Source organism: Parus major, chromosome 9, assembly GCF_001522545.3.
Source record: "Parus major isolate Abel chromosome 9, Parus_major1.1, whole genome shotgun sequence".
NCBI lineage: Eukaryota > Metazoa > Chordata > Aves > Passeriformes > Paridae > Parus > Parus major.
In genome coordinates this window covers 2,588,808-2,608,647 of record NC_031778.1, presented here as the reverse complement: position 1 = coordinate 2,608,647, position 19,840 = coordinate 2,588,808, and the positions used below count along the sequence as shown (strand labels likewise).

The window sequence follows — 19,840 nt, the reverse complement described above, 5'->3', positions numbered from 1 at the left end:
CCCTGCCCTGTCCCTGCAGCTCCTGCCCTCTCCCTCGTGCCATCTTCCCCCTCCTCTTCCCCCTGGTTTGCTTTCCTCTGAGGGCTGGTGTGCACAGACTGAGCCCACACCGTTCTCTGCCTTATTAAAATGCCCCTTCAGGGAAAGGTTTAAAGGGTTTTTAGTGGACAACATCCACTGTGAGTTTAAAAATGTCCATCTTTTTTCCCTGAAAATTTAGCTTGGTAGCTCTTTGTTTGATACCTTGACACACCTGCACTTCAGACTTCTCACAATTATCAATTTTCAGTGGAATCAAATTCATATGAATAAATACATGGCACTGATGAAGATGTAACAAGCATTTATCAGGCCACATCCTTTTCCTGTTGTTTTCCTGGTAAACGTTTCTAAAGTCGAGTATTTAAATATTTTAACATAAAAATTTCTCTGGTCTTGAGCATTTTTTTGTAAATAACCACAACCACTGAAGCAATACTAAATAGGGCTAGAATGCTGATGCTGATTTAGCAGTCTGGCTTGTGATCTGAATTAAGTGGGGAGAGGGAGAAAGTGTTTGAATATCTTTTTCTTTAACTATAAGATCTTTATTTTTTTAATACTCTTACCATAATCTGGTTTTTGCAGAGATGATGCTTGGTTCATGTTTTTCAGTGTTGACACCTGGTTCTCTGGAGTAAATTGTTCCAGCATCCAGAATAGTGTTTTCCTCTATTCTTTCTGATCTCATAAATTTGTGAAAAGTCAGATCAAATTTGAGCTGAAGATGAGCCCAGGCTTCTAGAAATGCAGTTTAATGACACCTACATAACCCACTGCATTTCAACCAGATCTCTGCCTGAAACTGTAACTGATGGTTTAAAATTTGTTCCTCTTAGAGGAACTTTAAGCTACTCTTAGAGCAGTTAAAAAGACTCTTTTTTGTGCTGGTTTTTGTCTTCTTTTAACCTGGCCTGGTTTATCAAACTAAGAAATATTGATCATTTCTGTATAGGAGAGCTCTTATGATTCTAGATAGAGGAGGAGATAAGTGTTTGGAGAGATAAGTAACACACATGTTAATTTAATTGTAATTCTCCCCCAGACAAATGGATGCACTATATAATTGTGGCTTGTTACTCTTCTGCACAACAGCACCTCCCACACCAATGTCCAAGGAACTCCTGGTAGGGACAGCTGCTGCTTAGCAGAGATTTTTCAGCCAGGTTTTAACAGCATGTAAGCAATAAGGTTTGGGGGGTGATGCTGTTACCTTGATGCTGGTTACAGCAACACCATTTTTATTGTAGATACCAGAACCACAAAGCGAGCGTGAGTGCTGGGTTTTGGTTTGCATCCAGCTGAGTTTTCACAGCCAGGTCCAGCAGTGCTGGGGTGCACAGCCACTGAGGAAGCCCAGCTTGCCTTCAGCCTCATTCCAGCTGCCAGGGGATGCAGGGGCTGCCTGCTGCCCAGCAAAAGGGGCTCTGGCTCTGTGGGAGCCTCACTGCCACCCTGTGCCCTTCTCCTGGTGAGCCGTGGTCAGAGATGGGTCATCTCAGAAATTTATCTGCCTGTGGTGAAGGGCTGTGCTTTAAGGTACTCAGTATTTAAAGTATTTTAAAATGTTTTGTTCCATACAGGGCTGTCTTCCCTAAGGTTGAGGAGACATATTACTGCTGAGGGCAAACCGAAAGCTCTGGGTCCTGTGCAGTGAAGCTGTCAGCCAGAAGGAAACCCAGGCAGCATTTCATGTTCATGTTCGTGTTCTCTACATGTTGCATGTCAGTCATTTCATTACCCCCAGTTCTTCACCCTCAACTTAGCACCATGTGCTCCAGATGTACATGAGATCTTCAGGTCTCAGCTCTCTGACTCAATCCCACAGCTTTCAATGCACAGGAAAAAGCAGCTTTGTCTCTCTGCTGAGGGAAATCTGGGGCACGTTCTCACAAGAGTCCCAGCTGTGTCTGGCAAGCAAACCTGGGAAAGGAGCTCTGTGGAGGGGTGGCTGCCAGGGAGGGTGAAACACAAAGTCAGAGAGGACAGAGGATGCTGCAGGGCAGGAGTGGGGGATGCTCAGGGTGCCACAGGGAGGGCTCCCCTTTCCCTGCCTGTGGATGGATAAGCTTCCCACTTTAAGTGAAGGTAAGAGGACAAGCAAAGTGGAAAGGTTTGTAAAGGAAGCTTATTCAGTTTAAGCAAGTGAGCCACAAACCAAGTTTAAGAACTGAAAGGGAACGTTGAGGAGCCAAAATTTGGGTGCAAAGTTCAGGAATGGAAGAGGGTTTGAATTTCAGTCGAGCCCATGGTCAGGGACAAAAAAAATATTGTCCAGAATGTTAAACTCTAGAGTAACTGCTATTACTTTAGGACCTGGAGAAGGATTGTGATGTATTTGGTACTTTAGATGGTACAGCCACTTGGAAAATTAAAGATTTTGTTGAAGAGCAGAACTAGCCCAAAATTTGGACTTTCTGAGAGACTGAAAGTGTTCTGGATCACCACCAGTGTGTGTTGGTCCTTAGCTGCTTGTGGTGATGGGGAACAGAGAGTGGTTTATTTTTATTGCTTTCCTATATATATATATATATATATATTTCTGACTTTCTGACCTTTACAAAGGGATTAGTTTGAAGCTGTGTGCCAGGTCTTGTCAATGCAGTGTGTGTGTGGTTGTATTAGAGAAATATGCAACCACATGACAGAGTGGAGTTAAAATCTTTAACAATTTGAAGAAATGTCAGATGATTCATAACAGCCTGCTGTTAGGTTTAAACTGGCATGTTTAAAAGCACCACAGCTCAGCTGTGAGTGTCACTGTCATGACCCAAGGGGCTCTGCAACATCTTCCTCATGTACAAACCCTTGGCTGCAGACCTTCCCAGGCTCTCCATGCTGCTCCCAGGCTCAGGCACAGCAGGATTCACCCTGAAGCTGCCAGGTGCAGCCCCACAGCTGCTGACAACCTGCCCAAAAGGTCCACTGAATGGCAATGCCTCAAATTTGGCTGCCTGGATGGTTAAAAAAGCTGAGTGACGCTTCTGATCTTGGTAGATGGTGATTGTAGATCTTTGTGGTAGACTTTTGGTTTCTGAATTCTAGTTACAGTAAGAAAAAACAGAAAAGCCCAACTCTGCAGACACCCACTCTTAAAAAATATCAACTGTTTTAGAAATACTTTGTAACTTACAATAGTCTGAAAATATTTTAAAACTGAGGTGCCTTTTTGTAATGTATCTCTGACCTTTTGGCATTTACAGAAGCTTATGGGTGCCCTCTTCTCCCTCCAGTCAGAGGAAAGCAGAAAACATCTGAGTGCTCCTTTTACAGTGACAACTGCAAAAGCAAGGTCTCCTAGACCAGACTAATGATGCTGATACCCTGGTGTGTGTGTAACTCTGACACTGGCAGTTTGATGATGGAATCAGACACATTAATCAATGTTTAAGGCATTTGGTGTTGGCATTGAAGAAAGTCTCCATCAGTGGGTGAACTGGGTGCAAACAGCATGAAAGATTTATCTGGTGATACTTCTAGATTTTTACAAGGGCTAAACTGTAGGAAGAATGCAGCAGAAAGCAGGAGACAGCAACTTAAATGTGGGTGACAGAAAAACCAGACCATGGCTTTCTGTGTGTTTCAGGGGCAGAAGGCTGGAGGCAAGCTGGGACACAGTGCATGATGTATGTTCTTTGTTGAAAAATTCCATGTTCCATGTTTTCAGCTTTCCATAGGGGAGAACTCTCACTGTGTGGTGTGCTGGACTGAGGCTGCAAGTGATGGTAGTGAATTCTGTCCTAAAAATCACCATGAACACATTTTTATATAATGGACCTGGTACTTGGTCCAATTAGGAGACAGCAGAATATTTGTCTTTGTTTTTGCTTCTCCTTTTCTCCTGCCTGCAGTATTGAGCCAGCACAGAGGCAATTCCTGCTGAGCAGGACTGAAATCTGTGAGTGGTGACACTTGAAGCATCAGGCTGAGCTCTGAATGAATAATGGTGTAAGAGAGAGCTGAGCTCTGAATGAATAATGGTGTAAGAGAGAGCAGGCATTTGCATTCCAGCAGGAGCTGGAAAGGGAGCAGTGCTGGTTTTCACACTCAGCATCCCTGCTGGGGGGCTCTGGCTGTGCCATCGCCTTTGGTCCCTTCTTCTGTCTGTGTGTTGCCAGAAAACACCTGTGAAACCAGAACTTTAGCTGGCACAGAAATTTGACAGAGATAAATAGATGAGAGATGATCCAGCTGAATTCCCCAAGCCGAATTCCTGGCGCTGGAAATCAAAAGAGAAGAAAGGACAGAAGGTTTTGCTGTGTAAATTCAGCAAATGTGGTTTGGAGTAATTTAGAGAAGTTTGTGACTCAGAACAAGTCACGCTGTCTGCTTTCAAGAGAAAGATTTAATTCTCAGGATATCTTTGTGTTTTTACTTCTAAAGCCTGAAGAGAATCAGGTTTTAAAGGTGATACTTTTTCTAACAATTTTACTGTCTTTGTTTCATTTAGGGATTGTAGTTACACTGAAAAAGAACAAAAAAAACCCGAAAAGAATCATACCACAGTTCAGATTTCAGTGTTTTATACTGCCAAGGGATCTATGGTTTCAATGCAATTATGCCACAGAGCCCAGCTTTGCAGTGTGATCTCAGTGCCTTAGAAAGAGAGAGCTGGAAACATGCAGAGATCTCTGATTTTACTGGAAATGCTACATGCTGGGCACACCTAAGACAACCCAGTGCAGTGGAAAAAGAAGGACAAAGATTTGCAAGAATTCAGTGCAGCTATTTCGATGACTTTGCAGTGTTTCAGCAACTTTTCCAACTGTTGTGGGAACTGAGAGCAAGTCTTGCCTTCATTGGGTTGGAATTGCTTGCCTTTGGATAAGAGTTGGTGTAGCAGGAAAGAAAAGGCACTGCCTGTAAAAAGTTCAAAGTGGAGTTTTTGGGATCTTTTAAAAGAAATGGCACTTTTTTTTTTTTATTATCATTATTTTTTTGTATGATTCTATGAAATACTGAGATAAATTACCCAGCCAGTGTCAACTTGAGCCAAGGGGAAACAAGCCATAGTAACGTAGCAAATAAACAGATCAAAGGTATCAGAAAAACACCACAATCTTCATTTTTTTTCCCAGTAACACCAGGAAATTAGTAGATTAATACAGAGACTAATGGTTGTTTGAACTCTCATTAACCTACAAGGGCAGTCATGTTTCCAGAGCTCAGCTAGCATCTGGCATAATTATCGGCTGCATCTTTTTCAGTAATGAGTTGATTGGGGTGGCAGAGACGCTTTATAAGCATCTGTATGGTTTCATCTGCAGGATTCAGATATCCAAGTCCACAGACAGCTGATCTGAGAGCCCAGATGTCTGAGCTGTCCTTGGGGAGGTCAGACTGCTTCTTGTTGAGGGCAAGGCACAAGTTAAAACATCAAGTTTCTAGCTGAGATGCCTGAAGCTGTTCAGGGGCTGCTGAGGGACCCTCACTCATTGCTGTGTTTGGCACTGCAGGATGGGGAATTGCTTGAGGTGGCAGCAGTTGTTTTCCTCAGAGAGTGCAACCTTTCCACAGTGTGGCAAAGTGCAGCTCTGAAATGCTGAGAGCACCTCCAGGAAACTGGAGAGGGGCACTGAGCTCTGGCACTGCTCTGCCAAAATGAAACTTGGCTTTCATTTCAGTACACTGCACAAAAGATGAAATATATGCATTTTTAATATACAGCTCACAGGACCAGATGACCTGCAGCATTTCTCTTTTCTCTGTGTTAGCTTTCACAGGAATGTCTCATGGGTTTACTTGAAATTACATTTTTCAAAGGGGAAAACAGTGGGTTTGGATTGTGATTTGATGTGGTGTTCATGGGCATCCGTGATGTTTGCAGTTCTCAGAACTACAATTGGACGTCACCTGTTCACTGAACTGGGTAAATTCCATCTTGGTTGGAATGAAGATTGACTCTGGAACAACGTCTCTCACTTACAAGTGTGATTTTCCAGGCGTCAGAGATATGAAAATGGAATTAGTAAAATGCAGCCTTAATTTGAACAAAAAAATGTGTTTTCTCCAATTCGTTTAACATGGAAATCCAGCTGTCCTTGAAGCTGTTGTGCTTCAGTAAATGGGGGAAAACCAACTAATTTTCACATCTCCCACAGGGGTAATGGCTCACCAGCCCTGGGCAGCACCTCTGGGTGCCTTGGTGCAGACTGCAAGGTCTGGATGGGATTTCTCACGGGAAATCTCATTTCTCGTGCCTCTGGACACTCCTCACCTCATAGGAAGTTGGCCACTGCATGTAAGTGCAGAACTGGGGCTTGAAAACCTGGCTAATGGAAGCTTGCAGAAGCACCAGGCAGGGGTGAGGAGAAGATAAACAGCAGGATGTTTTTGTTTCAAAACACCTGCCTGATGGGCAAGCTTTGAGGCTTGTCATGAGCCCTGCAAGTGTGCTCTGCCTCCCCACAGCGCTGCCTTTCTTGCTTTAAATGAGTGAGCACTGAGACCTTCTGCAGTCCAGGCAGCGTGTACAAGGACACTGGCCATGGTGTGGAAATGCTGCCAGATGCTGGGTGAGAGTTTTTTTGCAGTGAAATGTGTCAGGTGGTGTAAATGAGATGATGTGGATGCCATCCTGGTGCCCCTTTACAGGTGTACAGCAGGTCAGACTCAGTTACTGAGCTCATTCCTGGCAGGATGAGTCCTCACCTTGGAGCAATGGGTGCTGGACAAAGCAGTGCCATTCCTAAGACCTCTTGGTGAGGCAGAAATGACAGTGATTTAAAAAAGAATGAATTCAAAATCCACAGGTCCAGCATGGATTTGGCTCTGCTGAGCCCTCTGTCGTGCCGTATGCCGCAGTGAGTACTGCCAGCATTTCTTTTTTTACATATATATTTAAAAACGAAACATATGAAAGCAAAACTTTTGATTTTTTTTATTAAATTGTGCCACTCCAGGAGCACAGAACCACCTTGCAGGGCCTGAACTACACCAGCTGCTTGGCTGCTGCCCACCTGGTTCACCTTTTTGCTTCCCACATTTGCTGCAGTAGCTGGAGAGCCGTCCTTGCAGCAGGGGATCGGATCTTGCTTTCAGTCATTCTGACTGCTTCAGATAAAAGAATACAACTGTTCTTAGTCTTTTCAGGTGTGCTCCAGTGCCAACACTTGCTTTAGTCTCTGTGTTGGCCTGATGTTAAAAAGATAGAAGTTTTTAACTTGTGAAAAGTTGTTTCACCTGTGTGAACCTGACGTATCCATGCAGAAGAGGTTAGCTCCATTTCTCCGGAGTTTTCGAGCTAACACTGAGGTTACAGAAGTCATGAAAGCTCATTACATAGTTCCATTTTGTGGCAATCAGTTCCTAGGAGCATATTTTCCAATGCAAATAGCTTTCTTGCCAACAGAAAATCATTTAATTTTGTGTTCAGAGGCAGCACGGGAGCCTTCACCTAATGGTCTCCATAGTCTAATGTTGTATAACTTAAAAAAACTAGGTGGGTTTTTGGCTTCTTCTGTTTCCCCCACACCTTTACAGGAGAAATTGTTTCAGCTGTTTACAAAAGGAGTTTACAAAAGCAGCTGCAGAAGTCACAATGTGAGATGCAGTGGCAGAGGGTACAGGGCAGGTACACACAGCAGCCTAGGGACACCTCTGGGGAGAGACCCAAAGAAGGGTCCAAGAAGGGTTTTCTGTGCTTCACATGATTTTTATTCTGGGAGCAGGTTTGGATCTGCTTTGGACTGCAGCCAGCTGGGGCTGCCCAGGCAGATGCTTACCCTGCCAGCAGGCTCAGCTCACCCTCTGTGCAACCACAGATGTCCTGCAGCATCCTCTGCTACTCTTGCTCTGTCCTTCTATCCCCCTGCACACACAGCAGCTGAAGACCAAGAGAAGTCGCTGTCCCCTGTGGTAACTGAGCCTTTGGCTCCTCTCTCTGGGTTCTGTATTTTGGCAGTGCCAGGAGAGCAGCCAGAGCAGTGTGTGTGGAGTTTGTGTTTCTCCACATCTTTAGTGAGCACACTAATTTGAAACCCAGCCAAGCCAGCTTTCCCATTTGTGCTGTTGTGTAAATAACAGGCAGGTTTCTTTTCAGTTTGCTCAGGGCAGGCACATTTCTGCCCTTCTTTGTGAAGACATTTCCTTGGGAAATCCTTGGGAAACTTTTTGATGTGTGGCAGCCAAACTCTCTCCATCCCCCTGGCTCCATAAAGGGATTGTTCCAGCTGCTGTTATTTGGCACTGTGGTACTGAGGAGGTCCCTGCAGGCTCCCAGGGCAGGTGACAGCCACCTCAGGAGCTGGGTGGCATCTGCTCACCCCTGCTGGGCTTGCCAGCTCCTCAGAGGAGTGGGCAGTGCAGCCACTGCCTGTGCACGGCTCCTCTCCTTGAGTTTGGGTGGAAGGATGGAGAGCGTGCCCAAAACTCAGAGAAAAGCAATTAGTCTAAAGTGGAAAATGTTCTGAATGTGGGGCAGGGAAACCTCAGCAAAAGCACTTTTGTGAGACAGACAGAAGTCCGTACCTTGGAGTAGCCTCTGTTTGTCTCTCATTTGCGTGTGTTTGAGCCAGGCTGAGTTGTGGTGTTGCAGAATAACCCAAGTGAAATACCTGTGAGGTTTGGGGTGATGTCTCTCTGAAGATCAGTTTCCATCTTCCAGCCCATTTCAGCTTCGTTTTGTGACCTAGAGGCCGCCTCAGGCCGTGAGATGGCTGCTCTTCTCACTTTGAAGTTTCCTGAACACTTGAAATTACTTGACATGACAAACTACTAGAGTGACATTTAGAAGCCTTTCTTCGTGGTTGTTCATCCTCACATGAAAAACTGTCTGGTTTATACTTTTAACCAATGTATTTATTCACAGTGAGAAGATGCTGGGCTGACACTACAGGTCCCATGCCCATCTGTGCTCACTGTAGCCCTTTGTGAGAAGACAGGAGACTAACAGTGCTTGGATCTAGGCTTGGACCTTCCCTCAGGTGCCTTCAAGATCATAAATCATGCATCATAAAAGCAGTATTATGAAGGCCAGAAAAAGTTCATATATTAGATCCTCTACTTGCTATTAAACAGTTGAATGTCTTTTTTTTTGGAGTCGTTGTTGTTGAAATTCTTTCAGAAGGGACTTCTTGGGCAACAGAAATTTTCAAAAAGTCCAGTCCATTGATGGTCCTTTTATAGCATTAGAAATTTGTGCAGTGTCACTGAGTTCTGTGCTCAAGCAGGGAAATGAAGATGATGTAACCCACCAGGCAAAGGGGCAGGAAAAGAATTTGGAGAACAAATCCTGTGTGGTTTTGTCTGCTGGGAGTTTTTGTTTGTTTGTTTTAATTGGGAGTTGGGCTTATTTCCCCTTTTTTTCCAAATTACTTTTATGCTCTTCTGACTTTCAATTTTGTGAGTCTATAAAATACAGCTTGGTGAATCACACTGATGGTTGAACAAATGCTAATTGTAGAATGTTGGAGTAATCTGCCATTGATAAAAACACCCTCAGGAAAAATCAGCTCTCTTCTATGTTGTGAAGAGCTGTGTGGTTTGGCCCAGTTGGAAAAGTTCAATTGGATAAAACCAAAACTTTTGTTTTGAGAAAATTCTCACCTGTGGCCTGAAATGGCTGTGTCCAGAAAAATGAATGTTAAACACAGCTCCCTTGTAAGGTCCGTGGTTCATTGTGCAATTGTGGTTTTGTTCAACTCACAGAAGAGGGCAGAACTGAAAATATAATTTTTAAAGGCATTGTTTTTAGTGTTTCTGGTTAGCACTTGATTTTTTAAATTTTTTTTTTTTCCATTAAGAGAGTGCTTCTGTGACTTTATGGTACAGCTGAGGCAGTGGGAGGAGACCTGAGTACATGAGGGGTTCACATTCAGGTTCCCATAACTTTTCTGTGTATTAAAAATGACATCAAGAGAGAAGAAACTGCTTCTCTTGCCCTGAACCTGTGTATCAGCTCAGGAAGATTTGGGTTTTTAAAATGTCAAGTGCTTTTCAGTTTTGTTCATCATCAAAATTGCTGTGTCTCTTCTCAGGCTGCTGAAGGATTTTTGTCTCTTTGTCCTGGTGTAAAAATACAACCAACTGGAGATGCTCCAGAGTTAACAGTGGATTTCCCACAGGAGCCTGTGTGTAAAATCCTGCTTTAAAAAGAACTGTATTCTTAGCTGCTGGTCAAAGGCAGGACTTAAGTGTATTATTTGAAGTGTATATTTTCATCTTGAAAAGCTCTGAATTGAAAGTGACACCATCTTGCTTAAAATACCTGTGCTTTTTTGTGCTAAAAAATAGGACTACTGTAGCAGCCTGTAAAATCATCACAGCTGGGCTCTCTTCCTTCTTTCTCTTAATTTCATTTGCATTTCATTTCATTTCTCAAATTTCAAGCACGCTTAGCGAGGCTGCTCTCATTTACTTATACAACAGGCAAAATTTAGACAAATGAAATGATATATAAAAACATTTTAAACCAACAAAGAAGTGGCACTGGTGGCAATAAATGGGAAGAAAATAGTCCAGTTTAACTTCCAGATTTTGTAGTCTGGGTTTGCAGCCAGGGGCAGATTGAGCCTTGAGAGCAGTGGCTCCCACCCCTGCCCATTACTGCAGCTTAATTAACCCTGACTTTAATAATCCCAGCCTTGTGTGGTGGGGCACAGTTGCCACTGCCAAGTAATTTTTAGGCAGCTAGTGCAGGTAGGGGAGAATTGCATACTGCTGTCAAATTAAAATGTATTTTCAAGTATGAACACTTCATGTGTACAGTTTATTTAGTAAAACTTTAGTAAAACTACTTCTTTCTCATACACATATTTTGTATGCAGAGTAATGTGAAAGGTGCAAAGAAGAAAGGTTAACCTATATTGAAAATCTGTAAGTTTCTGAGTGATTGAGGCAGTAACAAATAATGTTTAGAAAATCTGCAATTTTGGAAAACTCTTCTTTTCTTTACAGAAAGCAGCAAAGGTGATGATACAAATATTTTCCCCCTCAGCTGTGCTCATAGTTTTAGTACTAACAAGTTTTAAAATGTTCATATATTAGGCCCACTGTAAGGTATGTAATCTTTTCTATGGAAATTGGTGGACAGCAAATTGTATTTTCAAAACCAGATCCCTTTCTTTTTATTTTGCTACAGAGAGTAATTTCTTTTTACATTTTTAATAGAAGGAATACCTGCCCCAGAAACCTGACTCCCAGCAGTCTTTGACTTTTTTCACAGCTGTTTCAGAAAGGCAAAGGAAATTATTTATTTTTGTGAAAGCGATTCTGGTTATGAGCACCAACCATGCCCAGATAAGAGTTCAAGAAATGCTTGTCTTAAATTGCAACAAAAAACCTTTAGATTAGAGTCAGAGCCAAACTTGTAAATGGCATTAGGGTGGTGACAACCCAGAATTGCTGACCCAAAGGGTTCAGGCAAGCCCAGAGATGTTTAGAGAAATGCACAGTACAGGCAGAAGGGCTTCCCTAAGGAATGATCTGGAGAGAGCTGGGAGAGAGGAGAATATCAATCACTCCCTGATTTGTGATGCAGGGCTTGCTTTCTTAATTCCCCTGCTCTGAGAAACAGTGAGAAGTCAGGCAGAAGAATTTCATACATGTGTTATATCTTTGATAGAAATGCACTGATGTAGAAACACAGTTCAAAACATTCAGTCTTTCTCTGAGTCTCGTATTTGAATGGGTTGTTTGGATTTACACGGGCAAAACCCTTTTTAAAATTGCAGGAGAAAGCCACGGTTACTCCTCAGCACAGGGAATCAGGAAAGTTTGTTGATCAAGAATGGCTGGTACCTGAGGTAATCCCCTGGATTTTTATTCTGGGCAGCATGTCTTCCATGCAAGAGCATAACCTGCTGTCCCTGACAGCAGCCCTGAGCAGTCTGTGAAGCTTGCAGGAGGGAGGATTCCCTGCTGTCCCAGGCTGGCCAAGCTGTCCAAAACAGAGAGCTCCAACACTGACCTTCTGCAGGGTCAGACTTCTGGCTGGATGCTGCTTTTTAGCTCCCAAGATACCTTCTAAGTCAGGAAGGTTATGAATAGTTTTTTTCTGTATTTGCTCTTAGCAGCACCTTTCTGATCATGGATGTAAAAGGAAAACTGGTGCAGCTGTGACAAAAGCTGATGTCAAAAGGCATTCCTGTGATCTGGTTACTTTCCCTCTGGCAAGCTTTTCACATTTTGTAAATACTGTCAAGGCTAATGCTCTTGGTGTCAGTCTGTCACTTTGTTAATGCTGGCTCATTAATCTAACTTTTTTCCCCTTCATCTTTAAAGGGAAGAAAAATATGGAAGAGGTTTGCATTCACTGGGAACACATTGTCCTTCTCCCTGTGGTGGTGGCCGTGCCAGGCGTGGCACCGTCGGTGTCCTGGCAAGGGGAGCTCTCCCAGAGCCGGCAGTGCCAGCTCATGGCACAGGGGTTAAAGACAGGACACAGCTCAATGACCCTTTTCAGCTGTGCTTTCTTACAGAATTCCTTTGCAGCAAAATAGTAGAAGATGGCATCGAGGCAGCAGTTCAGGTTGGCAAACGTCATGGACACCTGGAGGAACAGGCTGATGGTCTGCCTCATTGTGCAGCCCACGATCACCTGCTGCTTCACCAGGCACTGCAGGCAGATGCCGAGGTGGACGGGTGTGAAGCACACCAGGAACACCACGAGGTTGATCACGATCACCCGCAGGGAGCCGCTTTCTTCCACGCTCTTTTTGTCGTGGGTTTTGTGATTCAGAAGAATCCAGATGGTTTGAGCAGAGCAGAAAACCATCACCGTGAGTGGGATCAGAAACCCAAATATTTCCACAGAAACAATTAAGGGAACGCTCCACGTCTGGGCTGACATGTTGTGAAAGCATTTAATGGGTTCCTTCTTGTGAAACACGTAAATGGGGCTGCTGCAGATCCAAGCCACTGCCCAGATGAAGCCGCAGATCAAGAGAGCCCACCTGGGGGATTGGTTAGCTCGGCCTTCAAACGGGTGCCTGATGCAGATGTACCTGTCCACGGTGATGCAGACAATGATGAAGATGCTGGTGTAGGTGTTGACGAAGTAAGGAGCCTGTATGAAGGAGCAGAGCAGGCCAGGCACCGTGGTGACAGAGTAGTACAGCTTTGGTGGCAGCGAGAGGAGCAGCAGGACGTCTGCCAGCGCCAGATTGATCATGTACACGGAGGTCTTGGTCTGCTTCCTCCAAAAGCAGCAGAACACAGACAGGGCCAGGCTGTTGAGAACCAGCCCGAGGATGAAGGTGGGGATGGAGATCCCCAGCTGCACCGTCCATGCCAAGCTGTCCACGGCTGTAAAGCTGCAATTGTCGCTGGTGTTGGTCATTTCTGCCCTGAAATGACAGAGAAAGCGAGTGGGAAACGTGTGAGACTCTCAGTTAATGCCACGATAAAGCCAAACCAAGATACTTCCAAACACAACTGGAGATTTTTTTGGGTTTGAGCTGGACACTTGGTCAGCCTCTGTCTGTGACGGAAAGTGAAACCTTTCAAGCACGGAGTTTTCCATTTCCAGTCTGACTGGCTTGGTGTGTTCCCAGGGATTCTCAGGGGAAAGCAGCCAGCATCCACTGATGACCCTCCCATGTAAGATAATCCCATCCAGATATTGCAGAGACTTCAAACACATATTTTCAAAAACTCTAAAGACTACTGGCTATCTTTAATAATTTGTACACCTTTGGAAATTTCCCTAACATTTATGCTTAGTTTTGTTGCTACACAACAATGATGAAATTATTATTCCATATTAAGATATGGTGATCTGATAGCTGAGTTTTTACTCATATATTCAAAACCCCACGCATCAGTAGTTTTTGCTGATGTGCTTTTGCTGTAAGCACATTTATATGATATTTTTGTTTCATACAATGTTTATATCCAATGCAATATTTTAAAAGGTCAACTTAAGAAGACTGATCTTTCATCTCGGTGCAAAATGAGTAAGTGTGTTTTTTAACTTGTGATTAATTTTCAGCCTTGTTTAAATTTGGGGTTTTGCACTTTAAATTTTAACTGATTATTTTAGATAATCCAGCAAAGATTAGCAAGTAGAAGCATCTTTATAATGCAGTTCTGAAACAAAATTAATTTGTCTTTAATGTTATCACTGTTCTTAAAAATATACATATGCTTTAATAAACTATGCCTTAAAAGTGCTTTTTATAACCTCTTTAAATCAAAACTACAAAAAGTCCTAATAAAGCAGAACTTAGTAGTTGAAGTTCTCAGTCCAGTTCAGCCAACCAAGCAACTCAAAAGAAATTTTAGAAGTAAGTGAAGATGTTTTAAGAAGAGTTTGATCAAAAGGAGAATCTTTGCTTTGGAGGATGAAAAGTGACAGCTCTTAAGCGCTGCCAAATGGAGCCAAACTTTGCTAAAGAACCAAAACCAACTAGTGAAAGATTTTATTTTTAATTTTTTTTTGCTTGGATAAAATAAAATATTTTAAAAATAGAGAAACAGAGAACAGCTGAGGAACTAGCCTTGCATTTTGCCAACTCTTATACAACTAACTTCATAGGAACACTGACATTGTGCTGGAGGTCATAGGTGGGATGGCTTGTGGAAATCAGTGAGTGATTATGGAAATAACTGGCCACAGAATGCACTCAGAGCTGAACCTGCTCCTATCAGTAAATCATTTTATTAAATCAGTTATTTGCCAGCTCAGACTACAGAAAGAACAGGAATATAAAGCTGAAGGGCCAGCCCAGTAATTGTTATGAAGTATGGATGTTATTAGTGTGGCTGGAAAAGGTTCAATCTAATCTGTTGAAGGAAAGAGTGTCAAATGTGATTAAAGAAATTCTGTAAGAGTCGAGCCTAAGCTTCACACAGATTTTTAAAGAAATAAGTCTTTGAGAGCTCTTACCAGACCCTTATCTTTGATGAAGTATCTGCTTTTCATATAAGGGAAAGGCTGAGGATTTCAGGAACTTGCATTTCAGCAAAGAGTACTAGAAACAAGTGAATAGCACTAGGAAAAAGCAGGGTTTAGAAGAAGGGCTGTTCAGTAGGAGGGGAAATGTTTGCCTGAAAGCTGATGAGGATGGGGGTTTCTGAGGGGATGCAGAGCTCCAAGACTGTCCTTGGCTGTGTGACCCCACTGTAGGAATGAGGGTGACCCTGGGTGCCACTGGCACCTGCAGAGACCAGGACAAAGCCACCTGAGCCAGGCTGTCACAGCTGAGGAAACAGCAAAAGGAAAGCTGGATGTATCTGTCAGAAAGGAGAGCAAAGTGAAAACTTTGATTTGGTCATCAAGATGAGGTTAAGTCAATCCATTTGAGCCAGCAATGTGTGGCAGCTACTTAGAAAATCACGTGTTTGTGGTGTGTGAGAAGTGAGAAACCCAGAGAAAACACGGAGCTGAGCTGGTGCTGGGTGTCCAAGGGGTCACCCTGGGCAGGTGCTGCTGTCACCAAGGGGAAGGGACAGGGGAACATGAGTTTTATTGTGAGCATGGGTGTCCTCTGGCCATAGGCACCCATCTACATGGGGAAAAAAACAATGACATGAAACATCTTGGGGTAGTGACAGCACCTGGCAATCCAGCACTTTGTGTACTCTGTAAATGTATCAGAAAATTGTGCTTGATGACTCTTGAATGTCTGAGGTTTGGTGCCACTTTTATTGTATCTCTATCTCACTGAATGCCTTTTCCTTAGAATTCATTGGTACCAAATTGCTCCAGAAAATTATTAACTTCAGGAAAAAAAGAACTTTACATTGAAAACTGATTGTCAAAAATATGGTGGTTTTTTATAATTTTCGAGTCACAAATTTAAAATCCACATCTTGAGCAATCCATGGGAATTGTTCGCAACTGCTCCAGACTAAGTAATCTTTGCTCAGAGTTCACTTGAAGAATCATTTTCATTGACAAATAACCTTGCAGTCATTTCATAAGCATCCTCTTTACTGCACTGTCCATATTATTAGTAAAAATACTGATGATACTCATCCTGAAAGATACTGAAGTGTACCAGAGACATCTTTCCTACAGAGCAGGCACTGATTAGAATCTCGGTGGGTACTCACTCATCATGCAGAGGTTTCATACTGCTCATGTTTTCTTTGCTTATGAGAATTTCTTTAGAGGTAGTGTGTGAAGCCTGTTTCCCCCTCCTACACCCCCTTTGCTGGCAGGGTCACAGAGGAAGTCAAATTGCTTCTATTTCAGTCATACATTAATCTCTGCAGATTTTTACTTACCGCTTGAAAACAGATTCTTTGGTGGCTGATTCCAGTATTTCTGTCAAATGCTAAAACCAGGATCACAGATCTAGTTTTTCCAACTCCTTCTTTTCCACGTTTCTGAGAGAGGAACCACGTTTTCCAGGCCTCTGAGGAAATTTTCTCTGTCTTCAACAGGTTTTTTGAAGGAATCTCCTGTGGCTTTAGGATTGTTTCAGACAACTCCTAGAGACCAAAAGATAATATAAGAACCTGTAATTAACAGTACAGAAGAGAGTGTCTTAGCTGGTCCAGCCTCTGTGTCAATGCTGCTCCATTTGTTCTCAGTTTCTCCTGCTGAGGATTTTCTACTTCCTTCGAACTCATTAAACATTAATTGGGTTTTCCCATAGCAGGAGCTTGTGGTTTAGTGAGCAGCAAAGGTATTCTGACCTAGGAAATGAACAGGTTTTACAGTAATAGCTCCACTAGGCGTTTTTGCAGTACAGCAGAATTCATGAATGGTTTTCTCTTTGCAGCTCGGGTCTGAGTTCATCTGGCTCTAGCTGGGACTCACACAAATCTGTGTGAGAGCACAGAGATGTTACACTAAGGTAACATCCATGAGAGCTTCATTAGCAAAATCATCCTTTGTTTATATCTATTTCCTAGAACATTATTCATCTTAGAGGTAAGTTATTCTCTTGGGGACGTACTGGAGCTCAGTGCAGTGATGAGCAGCAGGTCCCACTCCTGCCATGTATTTCATCTGTAACTGGATCATTTCTTACCATGTTTTATCTAAGTATTTTGATTACAGCAGAATAGATTTATATTTATCACTAAAGCAGAATTATTTCTTTCTGCTCTAAACTAAACAGCACTATTATTGTTTGAACAATCATTTAACCAGCTTACAAACAGTGTCTACAATCAATGCTGCTATTAAATTGTTGCAAAAATAGAAGTCAACAACTAAAATTAGGAGTTACTTTACCTGAACTCCAGCAAGCAGATCAGCAGCATTGCTTCAGTCCAGGTTCATCTACAGAGCATGAAAGCATTTTCTTAGAGACTGTGCTTTACGAGTTTTCTAAGTGGCATAACCAACCACATCCTTCTTTTCTTCTCCTTTTTTTTTTTTTCTTTTTTTTTTTCCTGTCTCAGAATAAACTCTGTGCCTACTTACATAGGCAAGTGAAGGTGGAAAAAGTGTAAAGATTCGAATCCTCAGCTGTTTCCAGTCAGAAATAGTCACAGTAGGGTGGGGAGCAATTCCTCTCTGAAGTCAGGGGGTTCAGCCTGGCCTTTACCTGCTAAATGCAGGTGGGAGCTTCTGTGAGCTTGTGGTGGCTACCTCCAAATTTCCAATTATTCCTTGTGCTGGGAAGGAGCTGGGAAGTGGAAAGTTGTAGAGGAGGTTGTAATAAAAACAGGGTTTCTTCCCCCAGTTCCTGCTGCATTTGCATACTGGAGATGAGTAGTGAAGCACTCAGAGGTTCAGCTACTTCCACACTCACAGCTGGTGAGCTATTTAAGGGAAATGTGCCAGTTTCAGCCACTTCAGGTGTGTGATCCATAACTGCAAGCTGGAACAAACCTTTATCCATGAGAGGACTGAGGTGCATGGAGCAGCAAACCCCGTGAGCAGCCAAAACAAGCTTTTCTTGAGATGAGCTTCCAAGGCTTTCTAGAACCTCTCTGGCTGAAATGTGAAACACTGCAACCCTTTGCAGAAAAATACAGCAATAAACCCAGCTCCAAGTGACAGTTTTCAAATTGCAACCTGGCTTTTGAGGTAATTTCATCTTTCTGGAGAAAAAGTAGTATCAGCATTTGTACCACAGGAGTCGGAGAAGAAAAAACCTGCAATTTTCTTCCTGTCTCATTTAAACATGGGATTTGAGAAAAGAAAAATAAAAGCAGAACCCAAAACAAAGTTTAGATAAACTTCCTCAGAAATTTGTGTGTCAGAGGAAATGAGGGCAATGTGATTACAGCATTTGGGAAACACATTTTGGAATTGGGAGGTTTCAAGGGCTTTGCAACTTCTGTCTTCTCAGAGCTGTGGTCTACCTCCAACTCAGCAACAGGCTGAAATAAATCTGGAGTCACAGAAAGAAACCTAAGAGTGCAAATAAATATTAGCAGAGAGCAAACATCCTACAATTCCAAGTGGCTTTTGAAGAAATTTTCCTGTGCCATGTTGCAGCCAAAATGGGGTTGCTTTGATCTCCTTGCCACAGGCATCCTCTAGACTTAGCTTAAAAATGAATTTTAGTATTTTGTGCTGCCTTCACTCCCTTGTGGCTCTGTGAACTTCCCTTAGTGTCACTTGATGCCTCAGACCTAGACAAAAAAAATAAATCAGCATTTCTATATACATCAACTGGATGTTTGCTAAGCTGGCAATTGGGGTTTTTTTTTGTTACATATGTGGGTTCACCACTCACAGGTGAGCAAGTAATTTGTTGGTGTGCACATAAATCATCTTTTTGGCTTAAATGGGGACAATCTCCATCTGTAGACAGATGCTATAGAGCATATTTAATGAGGGCAAGTTCTGAATGACTCAGTCCCAGGCTGGCTGAGAAATCAGGGCTTGTTTCCCCCTGTCCTTGGGGGTTGCTTTGGAAGTTTCTCAGTTGCTATACATGAATATGCTCAACAGGAATTCTTTCAGAGAGTCCTTTGTGCTCCAGTGCCTTTATCACCCAGCACTGCTGCTTGATAAATGCTGTATTTTGGGGATCCAGGTGGCTGCAGGGCTCTGAGGTTTTCAATGGGAAGGAGAAGGCCTTTAGGTTTTTTTTAAATTAAGCACTAAAATGCTCTGAGTGTATATTTTTTGTGCTACCTAGAGGCAGGAATCGTAACAACTTTATCAGTTTTCCAGTATTGTGTTCCAGTTAGCAAATGAATAGTGGCTGGAGGAACCAAAATCCAGCTTGTTGGGATGCCACACTGGTGGCTGGGTTCTTTTCCTCAGGACTGAAATGATGAGACAGTTCTTTTGTGTTCAGACCTGGTTGTTTATTCTTCTCTTATCTATATTACATATATACAGGCTACAAGGAGACACATACACTAAGATAGAGAGGTGCAAAATGGCTAACAAAGACCTTCTTCAAGGTCTTTTCTATGTCTGTTTATCCAATTAACAAATGCCAAGTTAATTATTTTTCTTAGTGACCCAATGACCCCACACCTGTGTGCTGCACTGGGGCATCTTCTATCCAATCACTCATTACTACCCAAAAACTCTTAGGAGAAGAAGATGAAGGAAGAAGGAGTAAAGGAGCAACACCCTAAGTCCTCCATTTTGTCTCTTGTTTTCTAAAACAGCTTAAACCTTTAACTTTCTCACCCAGTGACTTAAGAACACTCTATTTAACTTACCCACTCACATTCCCAGTTTCTCTAGTTTAAGAGCTGTCTCCATGGTGTTATGTGAAATTCAGTGTTCTCTTGGGTGTCAGAGCCAGGCACCACAGATAAAGGTATCTTGCATCTCTGACCCCAACACAACTGAAAGGAAATGTATGACCAGAATTTTCATGTTTGTGGCAAAGGTGAGTAGGATATTTTTTTTTGTTTTTTGCTGAACTTTCTCTACTTTTTATCCCCTTGTTGCCATAAGTGCTGTTCTTACTAAGTCAGGCACCAGCAT

The 19,840-nt window shown here is 42.8% G+C and overlaps 1 protein-coding gene across 1 annotated transcript; it reads right to left on the bottom strand.

Annotated features, from left to right (window-relative positions):
• Positions 1-10,729: 10,729 nt before the first annotated feature.
• On the bottom strand, positions 10,730-17,297 carry GPR55 (G protein-coupled receptor 55). Its single transcript, XM_015637115.3, has 3 exons — positions 17,168-17,297; positions 16,210-16,416; positions 10,730-13,325 (listed from the first exon to the last, which is right to left on the bottom strand). The coding sequence occupies exon 3, from the start codon at positions 13,316-13,318 to the stop codon at positions 12,290-12,292; it is 1,029 nt and encodes a 342-aa protein (XP_015492601.1). The 5' UTR covers positions 13,319-13,325; positions 16,210-16,416; positions 17,168-17,297; the 3' UTR covers positions 10,730-12,289.
• Between the last annotated feature and the right edge of the window lie 2,543 nt (positions 17,298-19,840).

Bases quoted from the DNA above. Each gene is read 5' to 3' on its own strand.
- GPR55 (XM_015637115.3), bottom strand. From the start codon at position 13,318: ATGACCAACACCAGCGACAATTGCAGCTTTACAGCCGTGGACAGCTTG.